General features: G+C 37.4%; 1 protein-coding gene across 1 annotated transcript in view; it reads right to left on the bottom strand.

Annotated features, from left to right (window-relative positions):
- The window catches only part of LOC114456503 (leucine-rich repeat and fibronectin type-III domain-containing protein 5-like), a 194,928-nt gene that overhangs the window by 34,638 nt on the left and 137,933 nt on the right, over positions 1-22,357 (bottom strand). Inside the window, exon 3 of the mRNA XM_028438307.1 lies at positions 2,931-3,155. Within this exon, the coding sequence (XP_028294108.1) occupies positions 2,931-3,127 (197 nt within the window). The 5' untranslated portion in view covers positions 3,128-3,155. The remainder of the gene's footprint in view (positions 1-2,930; positions 3,156-22,357) is intronic.

The following is a 22,357-nucleotide window of genomic DNA, read 5'->3' as shown; positions in this document are numbered from 1 at the left end:
CAGTAGACCATAGTAAACTCTGTATATCAGCTTTAAATAAGCGACCTCGTCCTCAGGTGACAAGCTTTCTACATACTTCCAACTATTTTCGAGCCTTAACAGCGGTTCATTCATTGCCATTTTTCAAGCGTCACATACTGTATGTAAACAACATGGTTTCTGCTTAGTATGCGTGCACACGTCAGTCACATACTCATGCTTGTAAACATTGAAATCCGTCTAAAATTTATGACAAATTGAAGAGACTGATAATACAAATGGTAACCAAAGAGCCCAGAACAACTTCCACAGAGATCAGAGGTGAACTCCGAGGTCAAGGTATCAGTATCTGATCTCATCACCCGTCGCTGTTTGAGTGGACTGACCTAATGGAAGGACAACAATGATGAAAGGAAATCATAAAAAAGCAAGACTGGAATTTGCCAAAAATCATATTGACAAGCCACAAAGCTTTAGGGAGACAAAACTGGAGCTTTTTGGTGAATCACATCAGCTTTATGTTCACAGGTACAAAAATGAAGCTGTATCTACTGTTAGGCATGGAGGAGGCTCAGTTATGTTCTGAGGCTGCTTTGCTGCATCTGCCACAACTTGAACAATGAAATCTCAAGACTATCAAAGTATTCTGGAACAAAATGTGCTGCCCAGTATCAGAAAGCTTCAGGGGTGAAAGTAACAAAGTACAAATACTTTGTTACTGAACTTAAGTAGTTTTTTCTGGTATCTGTGCTTTACCTCAGTATGTACTTTTTGGTAACTTTTTATTTTACTCCTGAGGTGTATTGACTGCGCCATATGATATTCATTAAATGCAATATACATTTTACCTCGTTTGAGTATTGGCTTTCGTAACACCTTTTAACAATCAAACCCAGCAAGCACTGCTGTTGGAACGTTTATTGCCTGTGAATCGTGGAAGTTGCCTATTCCCGGCCATACGTTGTTGTTGCATGGGGGTTTTACCACTGTGATAAACATTTGTTGCTTCCCTTCTTTGTTTAAAGCTAAAGCTTTAAACTCCATCTGTTAAGTTTCAGGTTTCTGATCAGATCCATATATGCGTTTGTTTGGCTGTTTGTCCCTCAGTGACACTCATCTTCACTTTGTATTAATAAAATGTTCTTCACCTCATCACATCAACATTAGGATAAAGGGGAACCCACCACACTCCTTACTTTTTAGGCCGGGCTACCAGACTCAAAACGCCATTCACTTTGTTGTTGTTGTTGTTGTTGTTCTTCTTGTTGTTGTGTTCACTAGCTAAAATCGCTACTCCTCTGTTATTCGTGAAGGGATCGGGTTGAAATTTGGTAGGTATAATCTATGGATGTGTACGCATCAATGCCCGGAGCCCAATTTTTGATATGGGGCCCAGAGTGGCCCCAAGGGGCCTCAAAAGAAAAAAACAAAAGTTGATTTCTCATTTTTTTGCGAATCAAATATTACGTTAGTTGGTGTCACCGAATCATTGGCACATACCAATATTCTTCAAATGACTAATCCTCCGTTAATGCGCATTGAATTGGACTGTAATTTGATGTGGACGTTCTGTGAGCGGATGTCAAGAGCCTCTCCAAGACATTTTTGTAAGGGGGGGGTCCGGGGGCCCACCCTCTTTTCTAAATTTATCGGAACATAGTCGTGTGATATATCTTTTCAAAGGCAATTCAACGTAGATTACAATTTTTTGTTGCACAATTTCATTTGTTTTACTTGGTAGAATGGAGTCATTTGACTGAATTCTCGGGAAGGTGGTACATGCTATTCGCCGCGGAGACGTTCCGCGGGCCCTGCAATAGTTCATCAGAACTTGTTTAAACAAATATCTGTACTTTCTACTCCTTATACTTTAAAAATGAGCTTGTTACTTTTAAGACCTTCGAAGATGACGTCACAACGTAAAAAGACACAACATTTTGGTAGTTATAGCTTTTTTTCTGTTAGGCAGATCCCTTAGTTTTATGATTAACATTTTCAAGTTCTTAAAAAATGTTAAACTCAGGGTTTAATCAAGCATTTGCATTTTTTTTCCTTAAAACATTTCATTTGCTAAATTCTCCCAAGGGTAACACAATTACCAGTGTGTTGGTGTGTGTGTTCTTTGCTCCAACTGCCAAATTACAGTAAATCCCTTGTGGTGTTTTTAAACTGTACTTGGCGTTTAAAATCCTTTCTGATTCTGATCTGAATCTTATTGAATGTTTGTGGAAGGAGCTGAAACGTGTAGTCTGGAAAAGAGATCCTTAAAATGTGAGACAGTTGGAGCAGTTTACTCACGAGGAGTGGGACAAAATACCTGTCGACAGGTGTAAAGTCTCATTGAAAGTTACAGAAAACCACAGTGCAGTGTTTGCCTCAAAAGGTTGTACAACACAATATGAAGTTAAGGGTACCCTTTTTTTTTCCAGGACAGTTTCATTATTTTGTTTTTTTTGAAATAATTCTGTTAAACCACAATTCAAAAGCAATGTTGCATTTTTATTTGCTAAGTTTTAGTGTTTTATATTTTAATTTAATAGAATGGTACCAACATTTTTGTCTATATGTGTATTGTAGGGCATTGGGTTAAGACTCAAAGAAAGTACATTATTGCAGTGGTTCTCAAACTTTTCACAGTCCCGTACCCCTTCAGACATTTAACCCAAAGCCATGTACCCCCTACTCCTGCACACTTAAAAAACCTAATAATGTTATGTCATATACAATGTAGTCCCTATGACAATTTGCGTACCCCACTTTGGGAACCCTGGCATTAGTGTGTTATAAAAGTAATGCACCAATTGAGCTATTTACTATATACTATTTTGGGCAATTATTTTCTCCCCATTTAGTGGATGAAATCACTTCTCTGTACCCACTAAACCAAAATCAGTATCCACAACTTCTTGTTCTTACAGCTGTAGAAGTGTCAGTAATGATTCAACCATCACCTTGTGACAAAGTTGTCGGCCAGCCGTAACTCCACTGTGTGTCTGTCGATGTTGGGCGGTACAAACAGCAGACCTTTCTTGGCACAGAGGGTCGCAAGGTTAGGTGACAGGATCTGACAGATGCACCGCTTTGGGCAGATCTGTGCACGCACTGCCATGGCAACTGCCAGCATCATACACAGCAACAGCTTCTCCATGGCGACCACCTTCACCTGGACACCACAGCTGTAAAATGATACAGAAGAAAAAGAAAAATGTATTCATATACATTTGTTTGTATCAAAACAAAGTAGAATAGAACATACAGTACTGTATATACAGGTTTAAACAACAAGCACCTTTTTTAAAAGTCATCTTGTAATATCTTATACAATAAAATATTTTTGTTACTTCTTCCTTATTAATAATTTTTAAAAACTTTTTATTGATAACATTTAAAAAATATATTTACATATATATATATATATATATATAGTTGATGTTCTGATCAAGATCATTTCTATCATCATTTTTGTGTGTTTTTGGTGTCATTTTATTTATTTATTTTTTTAAATAATTTTATTATATTTCTTTTTATTATTCAGTATATTTTCCTCTTTTGTTTTAATTTGTGAGTTACTAGTAATATTTAGTATGATTATAATTTTTAACTAAAAATAAACATTAAAAAACCCTAAATGTTTACATTTTATTTAAAAGCGCTTTTCTAGAAACAGCAAATATGGTGATGAAAACAAATATTTATACATTTGAAAAAATAAAGAACATCAAATGGTTTCATTTGTTAATTTAACCTGTAGTGCCATTGCGTACCTCTAGGGGTACACGTAAACTTCACCGTGTTAATATGAATAATGGTTATCAATGTATTTGTAAGAATGTGACGTGTATAATAGGATTAAGGTTATTTATTGTCTTAAACATCCAGAGGTACATTGAAAAAAAGCATTCCAGGGTTAAAGAACACAGTGGTGGCAATCATGTCGTGATTCGTAACTGCATCTTCTAGCCAACTACGGCTCAATGGGTCACTCATGCTCTGCTTGGTAAATTGTGTAATTTCTCTAACACCTCCTGCTTAAAGTCTAAAAAGTTACATATATTACACTTATTAAACTAAAATATAAATAGAGCAGGAGCCTCCATGCCTTTGTAAGACTACCCTCTAGTGGTGAGCAAATTCATTACATGGCCAGACGGCACGCTCTCGCAGACTTACGTAAGTCTCATTGATTGATTTACACCCTGTGTGTGATTGTACGCGGTGAACCGTTGAAAAGGAAGTGGTTAAAAGAAATCAATTGTCTTTCCACGTCGACTGTCACTATTTCAACTAGTCAGTTAGAGCTGCACTACCTGATTTTTGAACCATGACAGAGGGTCATGGCTGAATACAAACCGTAAATCCCGTCCCCCACTCTGATATTCCCTCCCAGTCTCCTCGTCTCACAGAAGTGCACGAAATCGCACACGAGATTTGAACGTGCACTACCAGTAAAACACGTCGCCACGCAAAGGGACGCACACAAAATATAGGAAAATGGAACATTAGATCACCTGTCTAGAAGGAAAACAGCATCGTGCACATGCTTCACCATATGTCGCTGCAGCCAATGAGGAGGCTTCTTTGTAGGCTCTGCTCACCCCTCCTTTCTCTAAATCCTGTGATTGGAGCTGGAGGGGATGACCGCCAAGACTTTATCTTCCGGGGTTTTATTAACCACAATAATTAATTATAAGGCACAGACAATCCTAACCCTACACGTACGATTTATTCAGAAAAGATTACTTTTACGATATATTATATGATGCTAAGTATTTATTTTTTAATTAAAGAAAATAAATTGAGTACCACAGCTTTAAGCATCCCCTGCCAACTATTCATGGTACACAGCGGACCAAGACGTGTGCAGCGGTACAGCTGTGCATAGCCCAGCTAGCATGACCATGGACAGCGGCGATGAGTCGTAGGCAGAGCCCCTTCATACAGAGACACAATCACAGCAACATAATATGATGAGAGCTACATTGCTATGGAGTTCTCCAGTAAAGTCTTTAAAATTAGCTCTTCTTAATGTTAGATCTCTTGTTAACAAGTCACTAATAATTAATGATTTTATTTTGACACATCACTTGGACTTTTTATTTCTCAATGAAACATGGTTGAATGATGGTATCAGTAATACTATTCTCAATGAAAGTTCACCACAAGACTTTATTTATTTAAATAAGTGTCGTACTTGCAGGAAAGGTGGTGGAGTTGCTGCCATTTTTAAATCAATATTTCAGTGCAAAGAAATAACATTTGGTGATTTTATCTCCTTTGAATATATGTCATTCTTACTGAAGGGTGATTCAAGAGTTCTGTTTTTAGTCGTTTATAGACCCCCAAAATATTCTGGAGAATTCATGGATGAGTTTGCTGAACTGCTGTCAGTTGTATGCACTGAATACAACTTTTTAATAATAACAGGTGACTTAAATATTCATGTAGACAATAACATGGTTAATACTGCCAAAGAACTGTATGCTTTAATGGATACTTTTGGTCTTACACAACATGTGACTGGTCCGACACACACTCAAGGTCACACTTTGGATCTGGTTATCTCTAAAGGTGTTGATATCTCTGCTGTTGATGTAAGAGACTTAGCTCTATCTGATCATTTCTGTGTCTTTTTTGACCTAGAGACTGTAACATCTGTTCCCCCTAGTTATGTGTGTTTAAAGAAAAGGTACATAAATGAGAACACAAGTGCACAGTTTATGGAAGCCATAGCAATGACACCAACATTGAGTGCTGAGAGAGTTGATGATCTTCTGGATGAGTATAATAGAAACGTCTGTAATGTCATAGATGTGGTGGCTCCAATCAAAACTAAGAGAAAACCAAACACACAGAAAACACCTTGGAGGAGGACTGAGATAATGCAGAATTTGAAATCTGACTGTAGAAGAGCTGAGCGTAAATGGAGATCAACAAAACTCCAAATTCATCTAGAACTATACAAAATAAGTCTGCGAAAATTCAATGATGGCTTGTTCAAAGCAAGGCAGCAATACTTTTCTGAAATTATTGCCAAAAATGTCAACAACTCTCGCACGTTGTTTTCTGTAATTGAAAAGCTCACAACCCCCCCAGATCAGATAGCCCCTGAATTACTGTCAGCTGGAAAATGCAATGAATTTGCTGTATATTTCAATGAAAAAATACAATCAATAAGGTCAAACATCAGAACAAACCAGCAAAATCACAAAAAGCTTGAACAGCTTCAACCACTGAGGGATGAGTCAACTACAATGTTAGAGTTTATTACAGTGAACCCAAAAACAATAGAGGAGACTGTTCAGCAGCTGAATCCATCAACGTGTTGCCTTGACACAATACCCTCAAACTTCTTTAAAACTGTTGTAAAGTCAATTGTCACTGATTTGTGTCAGATAATTAACTGCTCATTCCAATCAGGCACCGTACCAAAATCCCTGAAAGTAGCTGCTGTGAAACCTCTGTTAAAAAAGAGAACACTGGATGCCTCTATACTGGCTAACTATAGACCAATCAGCAACCTTCCATTCATGGCCAAGATCATTGAGAAGGTGGTCTTCAACCAACTTAGTCAATTCTTAACATTCAACAAAATATTTGATAAATTTCAGTCAGGTTTTCGTTCTCATCACAGCACTGAAACTGCTCTTATCAAAGTGATCAATGACATAAGGTTGAACACTGATTCAGGAAAAGTATCTGTTCTCATTCTGTTGGATCTAAGTGCTGCATTTGACACTGTAGATCATACAATTTTGTTGCACAGATTGCAAACATGGGTTGGACTAAATGGAAAAGTAATGCAATGGTTTAAGTCATACTTGAAGGAGCGAAGCTATTTTGTAAGCATTGGAAACTTTGAATCTGACAGATTACCAATGTCCTGTGGGGTTCCTCAGGGATCTGTTCTTGGACCCCTTCTGTTTAACCTTTACATGCTTCCTTTAGGACAAATTTTACAGAACTGTAAGGTTGATTATCAGAGCTATGCAGATGACACACAACTATATCTATCACTGAACCCAGATGACCATGGTCCCATTGAGGTGTTGTGTGACTGTTTAGAAAAAGTAAACTGCTGGATGAGTGAAAACTTCCTTCAACTAAACCATGACAAGACGGAGGTGATTGTCTTTGGTAACAAGGAAAAGAGGACTGCTGTCAGCAATTATCTTGAGTCTCGATCTTTAAAAGCTAAAGACCAAGTCAAAAACCTTGGTGTTCTGATTGACTCAGATCTTACATTCAGCATCAGATCAAATCTATCACAAAAACAGCTTCTACCACCTAAAGAACATCTCCAGAGTGAAAGGTTTAATGACTCAGAAAGATCAGGAGAAACTGGTCCATGCTTTTATCTCCAGCAGACTGGACTATTGTAATGGTCTTCTGACAGGAATCCCCCAAAAGAGCATCAAACAGCTACAGCTGGTTCAGAACGCTGCAGCTCGGGTATTAACCAGAACAAAGAGGTCAGAACACATTACTCCAGTTTTAAAGTCTTTACACTGGCTCCCAGTCAGCCTCAGAATAGACTATAAAGTTCTGCTGCTGGTGTATAAATCTGTGAATGGGTTTGGTCCAGAATACATCAGTGACATGTTAGTCAGGTATGAACCCAGCAGGTCTCTCAGATCTATGGACACAGATCAGATAGTGGAGCCCAGAGTTCACAGTAAACATGGTGATGCTGCTTTTAGTTGTTATGCTGCAAAGAAGTGGAACAAACTGCCAGCAGAGCTGAAGTCAGCATCCAATGTGAACATTTTTAAATCAAAGTTAAAGGCACTTTTTTTCTCTACTGCATATGATTGAGAGAGAGATTTTTTGTCATGTTGTTGATGTAATGATGATTTTAATGATGATTTTAATTGATTTTACTGATGTTCTTATTGATTTAAATGTTCTTATTGATTTTAAACAATTGAATGTTTTATCATGTAAAGCACATTGAGTTGCCTTGAGTATGAAATGCGCTATATAAATAAATTTGCCTTGCCTTGCCTTGCCTATTTGTACGGGTGCAGTTACTCGGTCACATTGTGTTGTATGCGCAAAAGTCATGTCGCACATACTCAATGAAACCTTCTCTGTTACGCAGACATTTGCAATCCAAGCACGCTCATTTAAAAATAATTTTTTTTGAGTGACAATTAAAGGGACTGTCTACCAGTAGGACTCCGCTCAACCTCCCCCTTCTCATTAAAGTCACAGTTTCATGATGATTAATATCTTGCATTACTGTTATATGTTAAATCAAAAAATGTTCTGTAGATTTATTTTTCTAAAAAAGAGAATTGTTTCAATGGCAGTTGGCTAAAACTTTTAATAAATCAAAAAGTTATAATTCTGAATAAGTTGTTTTCCTGTGTGCTTACATATTATTATTATTATTTTTTTTAATATAATATTCCTCAACAGGACAGGTAAAATACATATTATTATTTCTTTTTTATTCTATAATATTCTTCAACAGGATAGGTAAAAGTCATATTATTATTTCTTTTTTATTTTATAATATTCCTCAACAGGATAGGTAAAATACATATTATTATTTCTTTTTTATTTTATAATATTCCTCAACAGGATAGGTAAAATACATATTATTATTTCTTTTTTATTCTATAATATTCTTCAACAGGATAGGTAAAATTCAGGGACATATTTCATTGTACGGCCGGTTGTATATGACATTACATTATCATGTTTTATAAGTGTGCAGGAACAGGGGCTACATGGCTTCAGGTGAAAGGTCTGAACGGGTACGGAACTGTGAAAAGTTTGGGAACCACTGAATAAATGTCAGCTTTAATGAAGGGAAAGTGTGATGTTGACAGTGGAGTTGTCATCGATGCTTTATGATAGCACTTTATGATAGCGTGTCAGTCTATTACTCATAATTTCTTGTTAAACTTGTCAAAACAAATTAAGTGATTGCGACAAAGTTCAAAATCTATAAAGCGGAAAGAGTTTGAGTTAATTCAACAATAAGTGTAGTAATCAAACAAGAGAGGTTGTGTAAAGTCACCTGCTGTTCAGTAGCGCATGCAGGTGTGAAAATACAGACATATCAAATCATAATTAGAAAGCAGTAGCTCATTAATCTGTAAGGCATTGGAGAAAGAATAAAACCCTCATTAATGACAACCTTGAATTATGTATGAAGGACAGAGGAGAATCAGGATTAAAGGGATCACTGTGCAACCAATCTATATAAAGAGCTGGTAGCTAGAAATAAACACAATCATGGTTTTCACACTTCTCACCAACATGAAATTATATTTATGAACTTTTATAATGACCCCAGTTTTTTGGGTTCTATTTGGGATTGGAACAATGTTTTATTTTTTAGCTAAACAGTTTTGATCTCGTCCAGGTTGTGGTTGGCTTTTTTTTATGATTAATGTTGTGTTAGCGCTGGAATGCTAACAATTTCCAGCCTTCAATTCAGCTAAGAATGATGGGACACGATCAACACAGGCATGTTTTTCAGTCTTCTGTGCTAATGATGCAGTATATCGCCCTGTTCTGTTGGGGATTTGAGATTTATTCTCAGGGGAAAACTGAAGTGCAGAATTTTCATGAGTAAAATCTTTTTTTTTTTTTTTTAACACCTCTACCATGATTTTTTGTTTTACAAAGCAGATACTGAGGTGGTGAAGGTGACTGAGGGTGGTAGCATTAGTGGTGGTGACAGCGTTCATCATTATATGATTTAAATGTAAAACAGGTCAAAGAGATCCCTACGAAGCTAATGTGGTTTGGATATCTCCTCAAACATGTACATTTGAATGGCAGCTTCCACAAATTGGGTAAACAATATGTTTATTAGTGTGTTCATTTCCTACTGTCAGATTATGATTAAAATATGTCACAATGGTGTATAGAAACACGAAGGCTGTGTTTATTCACATCTCTATAGCTGTGTTTCCAATACCCTTGGAAATGCACAGAATTTAAATATCGCAATAATAATATGGTAATGGAAAAAAAACACTCATATATTGCTAAAATGTTTTGGAGCTTTCATGAGGAGGTTTTACAGACGTTTCGATATTGAAATGTGTCGCAAAAGCGCTATGGAAACACTTTTTCTGCAAATACACGTCACAGAACGTGATGTATCTGGTCACATGACCACTTCTCTCCGAGAAAACATGACGCGGTACGTAAAAACAGAAGAGGAGACCGGGATATTTCTTACTACTACTTTCAAATTATTACTGCCACATTAAACGTGAAACAACAAAGAAATACAGAGATATTAGGAGGTTTGGAGTGTCCGTCTTTCTACAGCAAAGTCTCGCGGGATGAGATTTCATGGGAGTTACGAGGCTCCTGCCTAAAACAACCTTCAATGAAAACACATTCAAAGCGCAATTATACTTTGTTGACATTTTAAAATATCACTTTCATTTTGAAAATCTGTAATGGAAACCCAGCTTCTGATATAGCCATTGTTGATAAAAAATATTCATTTTATTTCTGTATTTTTCAATGTCTATAGGCCCTGACACTCTGTTGCTTGCTACATTACATGTTGGTTCCAACATTTACACACATTGTGTACTGTTTTCACACAACCTCAAGGTCATGATACACATTTACACCAGTTTCCCACATTGTCAAGTTAACAAGAGAGAAGATGATGCTACGAGAGTTGAGGCTGAAGCTCACAACAGTGCACACTCGTGCAAAAACGAGGCAAGCGATGAGACTTGACATGTCCGGGATGAGGAGGAAGTGGCGTGTGTGGATAATGACGGGGGGAGAGACTCGGAGGATGGCCAAAATACTGACCCACATAACAAAATAATAATAATTTTGCCATCAAAAGCCTGGTCTCAGTGTTGTTTTTGTTGTTTTATAGAAGGAAACCAATGTTGAGGTGTTCCCAAAGCAAAAAAAAAATAATGCTTCAAAGTCACTTTTTTCAGAAAGAGGCTTTTTTCTCAACTTTTTGTCACAAACTGGTGATTTGTGTGAAACTTGTCTCTATTCAACTGCTGATTACAGAAGAACAAAACAAGCTAGAGATAATTTTTTGTCATAGTACAAAATATTTTGTGGATCTTGAAAGTGAAAATCATCTAAAACGCCTGGCAATATGGGGTTGGCTGCTCTAAAAATGGCTGACAGTGAATGAGTTAACTATAAGGTTTTGAAAAAGTTGATACACTTAAAGGCAGAAATATAATTTGTGAGAAAAGAATGTTAAACTGAAGAGTTTAAGTGCTGACATTTGTTTGTTTTCCGTTAAAATTCCAGGTTTTTCCACCTGAGAACCCTCACCTGTTCAACGTTAAAATCATCAAGTCAGAAATAAACAACTTCATTGGAAATCAACTGCTTCATTTCTCGAGTGGAATCCAGTTTTGAAACTCCGGTAGATGCTGCAAAATCCCTTCAAGAGGGGATTTGAATCAATAGCCTGACAACCATACTGAGGAGTGAAGAGCTGCTACCACACACACACACACACACACACGAAGGAAGTCAAGCATTGCACATGGCCATGCGCCAAACATCCACCACCAGAGTCGAGGTTGATGGATGACAGCGATACGCTACCTCCTTGCGTTGGTGAGCCAACGCTACTCTACTTCACACAACAAAGAAAGCCGTGCTTCCCTGTTTTCGTAGCATAGAGCGAAGACTTGCCAAGGACCCGAGGAGGGCAGAAGTTTTCTACAACCAAATATGGAAACTGGAGGAGGCTGGTTATGTGGGAAAGGTACCTCCGGAAGAATCTGATCAGTCTGCACAGTCGTGGTACATTCCTCACAATATGGTGCACCATCAGTACTGTCATGAGAGCTCAGAAATGAAAGTGCAAGAAAAAAAACAAACAAAAAAAAACAACCGAAGGCAACACACTGAATACCCAAAAGACACCTGAAAAATAGTGCAATGAAGGATCAAATAAAACAATAATAATAATAATAATAATAATAATAATGAAGACTTCTCACTTTTCTCACCCATCCTGCTGCTCTTTAAGAAGGTAAACTCTCTGTCCCACTTTACACGAGTTCTTTGTTTTTTTTCTCTCGCCGGAACGTCTTCATACATTCATTCATCTCTCTTCTGAGTTGTTTCCAGGTTTGGTCTCGCTCTCTGTACCAATCTCGTGAGAACTGACATTTCGGGTGGCAGTTCTCACGAGGCTAGTAACAGCTTTTAGTTTATTTATTACTTTCAAAAAATGAAAACGGTTTTATGAAGTATGTTGGTCAGTTTGTGTGTGTGTGTGTGTGTGTGTGTGTGTGCGTGTGTTTGTTTGTCTGTTTGTGTACATGATTACTTGAAAAGTTATGAACGGATTTTGAGGAAATTTTCAGGAAATGTTGATTATAGCTGATTACATTTTGGTGATGTTCTGGCTACCAAAATAATAATAATAATACCATTCATTTTCCCATTCACACCGTGGAACTCCTGTTAAACACTGTTTTATAACACTGATGATGTCATCAACAGTGATGCCATCAGTGTACGATCGTATACACAAACATACGCACACACACACACACACACACACACACAAACACACGCACACACACACACACGCACACGCACACGCACACGCACACACACACAAACACACACACACACACACACACACACACACACACACACACACACACACACACACACACACACACACACACACACACACACACACACACACAGAGACTGATCAACATACTTCCGAAAACCCTTTTTCCTTTTGGAACAGTGTCTCTTCAATTATTACTAAATTATAATACAGCATATTTCCGGGATAATACTAATAAGGGATGATGGCAGGAAAGAGAGGTAAAATACGGGAGTTTTCCTGGACAAAACGGGATACTAGACAGGTATGGTCTCAGAGTCAGCGCCAGGCGGTATTAAATGAGGGGGGCATTAGGAAAACTGTGGGGGGCACAGTCGTTTGGATCGATGTTCGTAGTCCAGCTCATATCTGGAAAGGAGTGTTTGGTTAGTTCAAGCCAGCTAACGGAGCTTAATCCAATCTAGATTTGTAGCATACCCCCTTAACGACAACCTAATGATATATAAACACTGCCACAAAAACAAAGTTAGCTCGCTAACATACCTCATGAAGTGGTCACTACAGACACAGGCATCTGCAGACTCTGCTCCTCCCGACAGCAGCCGTAGGTTTAAAATCCACTTTTTACGGTGTTGTTCTGTGAGATTTTTACATTTCTCACTTTTGTGAAGGCAAGGCAAATTTATTTGTATAGCGCATTTCAAACTCAAGGCAACTCAATGTGCTTTACATGATAAATCATTCAATTGTTTAAAATCAATAAGAACATTTAAAATCATCAGTAAAATCAATTAAAATCATCAGTAAAATCAATTAAAATCATCAGTAAAATCAATTAAAATCATCAGTAAAATCAATTAAAATCATCAGTAAAATCATCAACAAACACATGACATCAACAACATGACCAAAAATCTCTCTCTCAATCTTCGGTACTCTAAAAAAATCTCTTTCCCTTTTCTCAGTTAGAACAACTGGAGCAGCTGAAAACTCCACAAAACATGGACATTTTGATTATTTCAGACGGCAGATTCTCTTCATCTGAATTTAGCGCTCTCGTCACTTGTTGCGATGCAGCAATGTGTGTGACGTCACGTGAATCAACACAGCAGACCATAGACATTATTATACACATTCTATTGGCTGATCCTAACAACAGCTCTAGGGTACGTTCAATAGCACAAATGTAAAACAATTACACCACAGTATATTATATCTATGGAGCAGATAGCCAATCAGACATCTTTGATTAATAAAAAGCTCCCCCTGTAGTGGGAAGAGTGTGTGTGTGTGTGTGTGTGTGTCTAAAGAGAACCCTCATCAGCCAATAAGGTGTGGCCTATTGTCCCGCTATTATGAGGCTTTTTTAAGAATAATTTGAAAATTTTGAAAAGTGGCCAAAACAGAGGTGCATTCTAAAGCCAGGAAAATAGTGTGGTTAAATAGAGCACTGGTTGAGTCATAGGAACTTGTGCTGCCCATAGAGTGAGAAGAAGCAAAAGAAAGAAGGAGCTCTTGACCCTTACTGCCACTAAAGCAGATATCAGCTCATTAATTACAAGGAGACGTGAGAAAAATGGAGAAATGAACAAAGATCAGAGGAAGCTGATTAAAATGAGATTTGAACAAAAAAAGGAGGAGTGGAAGGAATTCAATTTTCAGAGAAGAGATGAGATGAGGTCGGATCGATGATGAATACACAGTCCTACTGTGTGACACAAAAGCCACAAGCAACATCCACTGAACAGGAAATCTGAATTTAGCACACAGAAAAACAAGGGAAATATTCACATACTTTTATTTCATGTTCATGACTCAGTGTCGCTGGAGGGAACACGTACAAACCACTGGGATCAAATGGAATGGAGTTATGGGTTACAGACAAGTTAAGCTCTGTTCTAAGGACTGAGTTGGTCCTCTTTACTCCACCCCCTCTCTAAAGGGATGCTTTCATACATTGCTTGCACACAAGGATTTCTCCACATGATCCGTATAACAAGAAAAAAAAAAAACTTGTCCTTTTTTTTACTGATTAGCTTTTGTACAGGTGAGAGAGATGCAGGAAGCAAATACAAGCTATGAAAAAACGTAACTCCTGTTCATATTTTGTTTTTGAATCTAATACTTTTATTCATTTAATTAGTGGAGCTGAAACTGCTACTACAGTAAGACGTCATGCAAACTAGGAACCTGTTATGGCGAAATTATTAGTTATGCTTCATAATATATTTACTCATATATTTTTAATCCTTAAGCCTTGGGTAACTTTCCATTGTGTGATTCTCATTTCTTCAACTTTGGTCAGACCGCCTTGTCCAAAGCACATGATATGCTTACACACACTCACATAGTTCCCCAAAACAACCCCAAGGACAGGTGCACATCCATTCACACACACGAACACATAAAACGCACACACCTCCGTCTCCATGACAATCAAGCAGATACCAGGACTGTTTGACCCAAGAAGAAGAAAATGTTTTTTTCTTCTCCTCTCTCCACCTCCTCCTCTCTGTCCTGTCTTTATCTCCCAGGGGGGAGGAGGGAGGGGGAACTGCAGGGATATACGTGTCAGAACTGTGTCACTCTGCCTTCGGACGTCCGCCGGGACGGCCGCTAATTTTTGTTTCACTTTGTTCCATCTTTGTTTTTTTTTGCTTAGTTTTAATAAATCTTTTTTTTTATAAAATCATCAATGCTCCGACTGGACTCCATCCTTCAACCAGAGCAATAAATCATGTCTCCAAATGAGGTCAACCGCAAATCTTGCCGTAACACACCTTTTCAGTTTCAGACCAAATTAGGTTATGTCATTTACATTAAAATTATATTTTGCATAAAGCAGTGTACTCAGTGCTGAATTTGTCCTGGAACACCAGCCGGGTGTTGTTCTGGCAGTAAGAGAGACACAAAAATGTCACGGAATAAGTTTTTTTAAAAGCGCTTTTTGCTAACTAAGTGGGCCAATAATATCATGTGAAAATAAACAACTAATTAACCTTAATGTTTAATAAAAGAATTATGGATCAGTGTTCAAGTAGCAAGGACAACCGCCCGTTACGGATCGCATCCGTCTCTCTCTCTAACTGAGTGACAGCTGTCAAATCTGTCATGTTTCAGCACCAAGGGCAGCACAAAATCACTGCTAATTTAGCCACTTTCATCACCAAGGTTACCCAACATTCAGAACACAAAAAGCCACAAATACTAAATATTTACAAACTTTTAACACCCATAAAGGTGCGTTCACACAGAACGCGACTGAAGCGACGAGATTACATTCAAAATCAACGTAAATGACCTGATAGTTGACTTTTTAAATTTAAATTGTTCTGTGGTTTCATATTTGTTAAAAATAATGGTATTCAAATTGCAGAGATTGTTTTCCATGTGTGAAATTAATGAAACTAGGTTTCAGGTAATAAAGATGAAAATATTAAACTTATTCAAGCCTGTTTCTCATTAACAGCAATTGTTGTAATGTAATTGTGTTGTCAGCAGATATGTCCTTCAGCATTATTCAAACACAGCTCATCGTTTCATTTTACATTTTAATGTCGAAGAGCTATTATGGAGCACTGTATGGTTTTTAGTATTATATTTCATTTTTGCATGCATTTCTATATTTAGCTTACCATGAGGGAGTTTTTTGAATCATACTTCAAAAGGTCAAAAGGATCATATACAAATGCATTTGCTTTGCATTTGATTTTTGCTGAAAATCGGCCTTGTTACAGTGAAATACTCTTTAGTCGTTACCACTTTTATAATACTTAATTCAACAAAGAAACTTTGACTGTTCAAAATGTTAAAATATTTGTAATAAAGCTTCCTTTTTTTTACATTTATTTTGAACATTCTGATTTTCTACTTATTGTTCTGTATTTTAATATAATAATTTTGTATATAATATATTAATATCATTTTGATCCCTTCACTATAAAACAGAAATGGCAAAACATTTCTACATAATAAAGAAACTATATCTACATAATCAATAATAATGATTTAAACTGGAGTTGATCTACAGTAGTCTGAAAGATAAAACATTTAGTGGCACTCCCAGGTGCATAGGTAGGTAACATGTTTATTGGTAAATGTATTTGGTATTGATCAGAAATTCAGTTAAAGGATACTGTATATGGTTGAACAGTAATCATATTGGTAAATACAAATGTAACTAATTGATACCATCATGAAACTTGCCCAGTTAATTACTTTAGGAAAACTATTTGAACTTTTTCTTTAATTGCTACAGTCTGTAAATGGAGCAAAGCGCTGTCTACTGAAGAATACACTAATTAACACTTACAGGACCACATTTTAATTAGTTTTTCATTGTGTTGACCGAGAAGAGTCAAAGGTTTTTACAGGGAGAATTTTTGGTATATATTTTATAACCTTCCAGTACAACACTGTATGTGACAAAAGGAATGATCTGTGGGGTAGGATTAACAATATATGAATAGTGACATTTACTAACCCATGCATGAGCGTGTTGTCTTTCTTTCTGTCCAACAACTGTATTCACTGGTTTCCCATCTTCAACGAGCTGAACGTACACTGACTTGCATTCTTTTATAGAAACATCTGTGCCACCATTAATCAGAATGGACAAATAAGACCTTAGCCAGTTTGTTCACTATTTGTATGTTGTGCTGACTTTTTGACCGCTCTTCTTGGAAAACATTCATATTTGGGAAAATTTGGTGAAGCACAAAACAAAGGGTAATGCTCCTTTTTATTTCTCTCAGTTGTTCGCCTTAATAATAAGTTATTTGTTGATGGTGGGGACTGTCCCTTTGCTGAACTGAGACGAGTTGTTGTGTTGCTTTGTGATTATCGTGATGAACCTCTGGTAATATTGTTGTTAATTGATGTTGTTTGTAACAGTCAGACTATAATAAATGCGCAATGTCCCGACTTGTAAATGAGATTGTAAATGTAATTATTTACTTGTTGAATTTAGAGAACGGAAAAGTCTAGAGCTGGGATAAACCATTATTTTTTAAACAATGAATCTAGCGCTTATTTTTTCGATGCATCGATTAATTTAACGCTTCATTTTTCCAGTTCGATTCGATCATCGATTATCTCCTCATAAACTGACTAAAAGTAATTTATACATGTTGATTTACATGTCTAAAATAATAATAAAAAAAACATAAATTCCTTAACATTTCAATATATGTGTATTGCTCTTCAACTCAAAATATCAAAATAAAGTTCAGTAAGATTATAAAAGTACAAAATAAAGCCTTCAGAGTCAGATGTAGCATTCATTGAAAAACAAAAAGGCAGTGGGAGCCTGTCATGGTGTCCTTCCTGAATTAACAAAATTTAAGATTTATGTTGAAAACACATAAAAAGTGCATCTTTTAATTCTTCATTCACATGAAAATAACAACTTAAATTAATACACTCTGCCACTCACATTTTTCTTAAACTCAAAATTCCAAATGCTAATACAGAAAGTGCTTTTCCAACAAAAAATAAGAGAGAAATTGGAAAATTAACAAATAATTATGGGGTTTTATAATGTTGATTTTGAGTTAAAAATTATAATTATAATAATGATAATGTAAATGATCTTGATTAGAACATGAACTGAAAATACAAGTCTTGGTCCCACACTAGGAGGAGATGACACAAATAAATCTATTCAGGAGCCACTAAATACTGTTATTCCACTTATTTACAAAATCTAAATGTTTAAAATGTGTGTTATCACTCATTCATTCCATCACTGTGATCTATATTAAAGTTTGGGAACCACTGGTGGAGAGCAACTTCTCACCATGACTTTTTTTGTTGATATTTTAATGGTGAGGCCTTTTGATGTTATGTACTGGTTGTAAAGAGAATGTGTTTAACGCTTGGCTCGGTGTGTGCGTGCGTGTGCGTGTGTGTGTGTGTGTGTGTTTCTGCTGCTGACGGCACAGTGGGTGTTTCCTCCTTGTCCCGTCCGGTCACACCCGGATTAAATGACGAGGGTTACGCGGAACAGCTACCTTCGACAAACGAGTGTGTGTCTTCACTGCCGCCATCTTTGTTTGGGTCAGACGACGCAACGGTGCGTACATTTTGCAGCGACGTAATGCTTGTTCCGACCCTTGACGGGTCATTTTATAGTACATGGGTGTCCACACTCTTTTTGACTCACAAGCTACTTCTACCTTCTTATGGCTTTTCACGATCAATTGTTTATTCACACTATTAAAATGATTTGATAATTATTGAATATTTGTACAATAATACAATACAACAGTTACACTTAAAAATTTAATTAGATTGAAAATAATTATATTTAAAAAAAAAGTCAATCCCATCAAGAACAATATTTTGAAAATAAATAAAGTTTAGCGGTTCTAGACGGGACAAAATGTGTTACAATTCATTATATTTTACCCGTCATCCACTCCTTGATCTGGGAGGACGGTGAGAGCAGCGTCGCGGAGCTGATCAGCTGTGTGCTGCGGTGTGCGCGTCAGCTGCTGAAACTTGGTACAATGAAACTCTGAGAATAATGTCCAACTATTTTAACACTGTGCACAACGTAAAGTCACATTTTGATCCACTACAGAGTAAATAACAAGTGAAACATTAATGACAAATCAATCAATCAATCAATCAATCTTTATTTGTATAGCGTCAAATCATAACCAATGGTATCTCAAGACACTTTACAGTAGAGCAGTCTTAAGGACGAACTCTTCATTTTATGGATACACACATATGCATATATACGTATATACACATACATATGTATCCCACACCCAACATGAATTCATCATGGCGGCAAGGAAAACCTTCTGTTAAGCAGCAGGAACCTTGTGTGGATCCCATTCCTATGATGAACAGCCATCCACGTTATGCTGTGTTGGGTGTGTGCAGAGGAAAGGGTGGAGACAGAGTTGTTGAGACTCTGTAACTCCACACTGAGGATCCCACGGACCTGCAAGACAAAAGCCAGAAGGAGTACAGGAGCAAACACACAAGGGAAGAAGCAGACATAGAGGGAGTGTTTGAGAGAGGAATGGGACCCTCTCCGGTCCCTCTCTAACCTAAATGACCTCTCTCTTAACGCCCTCTCCAACCTCTCTCCAACCGAGCATGCCAGACCCCCCCCCGGCAGTCTATGCCTATTGCATCTTAATTATGAGCTATGAGCTGGTTCCTAACTAAAAGCTTTACCAAAGAGGAATGTTTTGAGCCTAACCTTAAAGGTAGAGAGGGTGTCTGCCCCCCGAACCGTGGTTGGTAGATGGTTCCAGAGAAGTGGGGCCTGATAACTGAAAGCTCTTCCTCCTATACTACTTTTAGAGACGAATGGAACAACGAGTAGTCCAGCATTTTGAGAGCGTAGTGTTCTGGGGGGATTGTATGGCACTACAAGCTCCTTGAGATAGACTGGTGCCTGTCCATTTAGGGCTTTATAAGTGAGAAGAAGAATCTTGAATTCTATTCTATATTTTATGGGAAGCCAATGCAGAGAGGCTAATACAGGAGTAATGTGATCTCTTCTCCTAGTTTTTAGTCAGTACACGTGCTGCAGCATTTTGAACCAGCTGAAGTGTCTTAAGCGACTTGCTCGGGCAGCCTGCTAAAAGAGAATTACAATAATCCAGTCTAGAGGTAACAAAAGCATGGACTAGTTTTTCGGCGTCGCCCTGAGACAGGATAGATCTGATTTTAGCAATGTTACGGAGATGAAAGAAGGCAGTTCTTGAAGTTTGTTTTATGTGAGAGTTGAAGGATAAGTCCTGATCAAATAGAACCCCAAGGTTTTTAACAGTTGTGCTTTGTGCCAGAGTAATGCCATCTAGGGCAGTTAGGCTAGCATAGGTTTCTCTAAGGTGTCGTGGGCCCAGTACAATGACCTCAGTCTTGTCTGAGTTGAGAAGAAGAAAATTTTGGTCCATCCAAATGATGATGATGATGCACGCTGATCATTTCTGAATGCAGGAATGTAAGAAGTTAATAATATCAGGCTTTCCTCCACACAAACAAACATTAATATGAGGGAAACAAGAGATTTTAACTGTGGCTCAGACAGAAAAATGTGTCCAATCCTCACGCTGCAGTAATCTGGTCAATAATCTGATCAAATCAACCTCTTGCAATTTTCAATCAATGAAGGCGTTTCAAATTAAATTCATCATTTATCATTTTTATTTATCATTTTCACGGATTTTAATAATATTTACAAGCGTTAGGAAAATTCCATATTCCGTGATTTCTAGACTGCCCCCCAAAAAAATGACATCACGGCCCAGTCCGCCTCCTTTACTTTAGACCGCCTTCATTCACAGACTACGCACTTTTGGTCGATTTACACGTGGTGGGCGTGTCAGGAACCTGAATCGGTGAATATACGCAGGAGAGAGGCGCGTAACTGCAGGTGCGTGAAAAAGTGCTTGAGTCCAGACAGGAGAATAGACCCCATAGTCTAGCAGCCTACGAGCAAGATCAACATAAAATGCCTCCACGATCAACCGGCAGATCGCAATCGACATATTTGGCACCCCTGGTGTAGGACAATAAATAGTAATAATATATTTCTCCACTTTTTTAGACATACCAGTGTGACGTGCGCGAGTGGACACATTTTTCTCTTTGCACAAAAGCACTTTTATTAGCAAATACTCTACTGTACAGCCCCCATAAAACAACGAACAAGCTGGGCCACTTTTTAAAGCGGCATGACGTTGTTACTATTTAATAGCACGTACAGGCCGATCTATGAGAAGCAAGTACCTGGGTGCTCGAAAAAATTTTAACTGACAGCTTAAGGTACAAGATTTAGGTGCTCCAGACAGCGACCTAAAGGATGGATTTGGACAATGTTTTTTTTGAGTTTTCACAGAAGCAAACTAACATAAGCCCTGAGTAAATGCAATCTATTGGTGTTCACTTAATGCTGTACTTTACCGAAATGATTGTAAAGATGACTTTCTCTTCAGATCTTGGCACATTTTCCTAATTCCTTTCTGACAATAGTCTGTGGAGTGTGGGATAGCTCAGTTAAATAAAGTGACAGGGTTCATGGAACAGCTCCACCATTGGTAATTAGTTGCAGCCGTAGTGAAAATGCTAATTGCAGTCTTTTCTTATATTGCAGTGGGTAGTTGGTGATTGGAAAACACAACTACACAAACAAGCAATCAAGGCTTTCCCATTATCACTTTCTGTTCCATTGAGCTTTTCATGAAATATGAAATGTACATAGAATTGCATATTTTTGTCCAATGTGGGCAAGGTCAATTAAACCAATGCCAATAGACTCACCTGTGTGTCTCTGTCAAAGGAACCCTAGCCCAAGCTGCATCTACTGTATGTTACCACTAATGGAATAGGGAGCCTCTAAAATACAGCAGACAATACAATAACTATGGGGCACATCCACTCTCTAAATAATCAACACACACCATAAACCAGGGGTGCACACACTTTTTCGGCTCACGAGCTACTTTTTACCACTGACAGCTCTTAATGATTTACTGTGTTGGGGGGAGGGTTATAATTGTAAATATTTTAATTGTATTATTTACACTACTACAATTATTATTATATTATTATTACTGTTACAATTATTCAAGAATTATTCAATATTTGTATATTATTAAGGCAAGGCAAATGTATTTGTATGGTGCATTTCATACACAGGGCAATTCAATGTGCTTTATACGATTAAAAAGTGCATCAGAAAACATTTTAATGTTTGAATATAAATAAAAGCATTAAATCTGTAGTAAAATCTACCTCTCAATCATACGCAGTAGAGAAAAATGATTCTATTCTATTCTATTCCATACCGAAGCA

The sequence above is a fragment of the Gouania willdenowi genome, chromosome 22 (genome assembly GCF_900634775.1).
Source record: "Gouania willdenowi chromosome 22, fGouWil2.1, whole genome shotgun sequence".
Taxonomy (NCBI): domain Eukaryota; kingdom Metazoa; phylum Chordata; class Actinopteri; order Blenniiformes; family Gobiesocidae; genus Gouania; species Gouania willdenowi.
The sequence above is the reverse complement of the archived record's forward strand: the minus strand, read 5'-3'. Positions and strand labels throughout refer to the sequence as shown.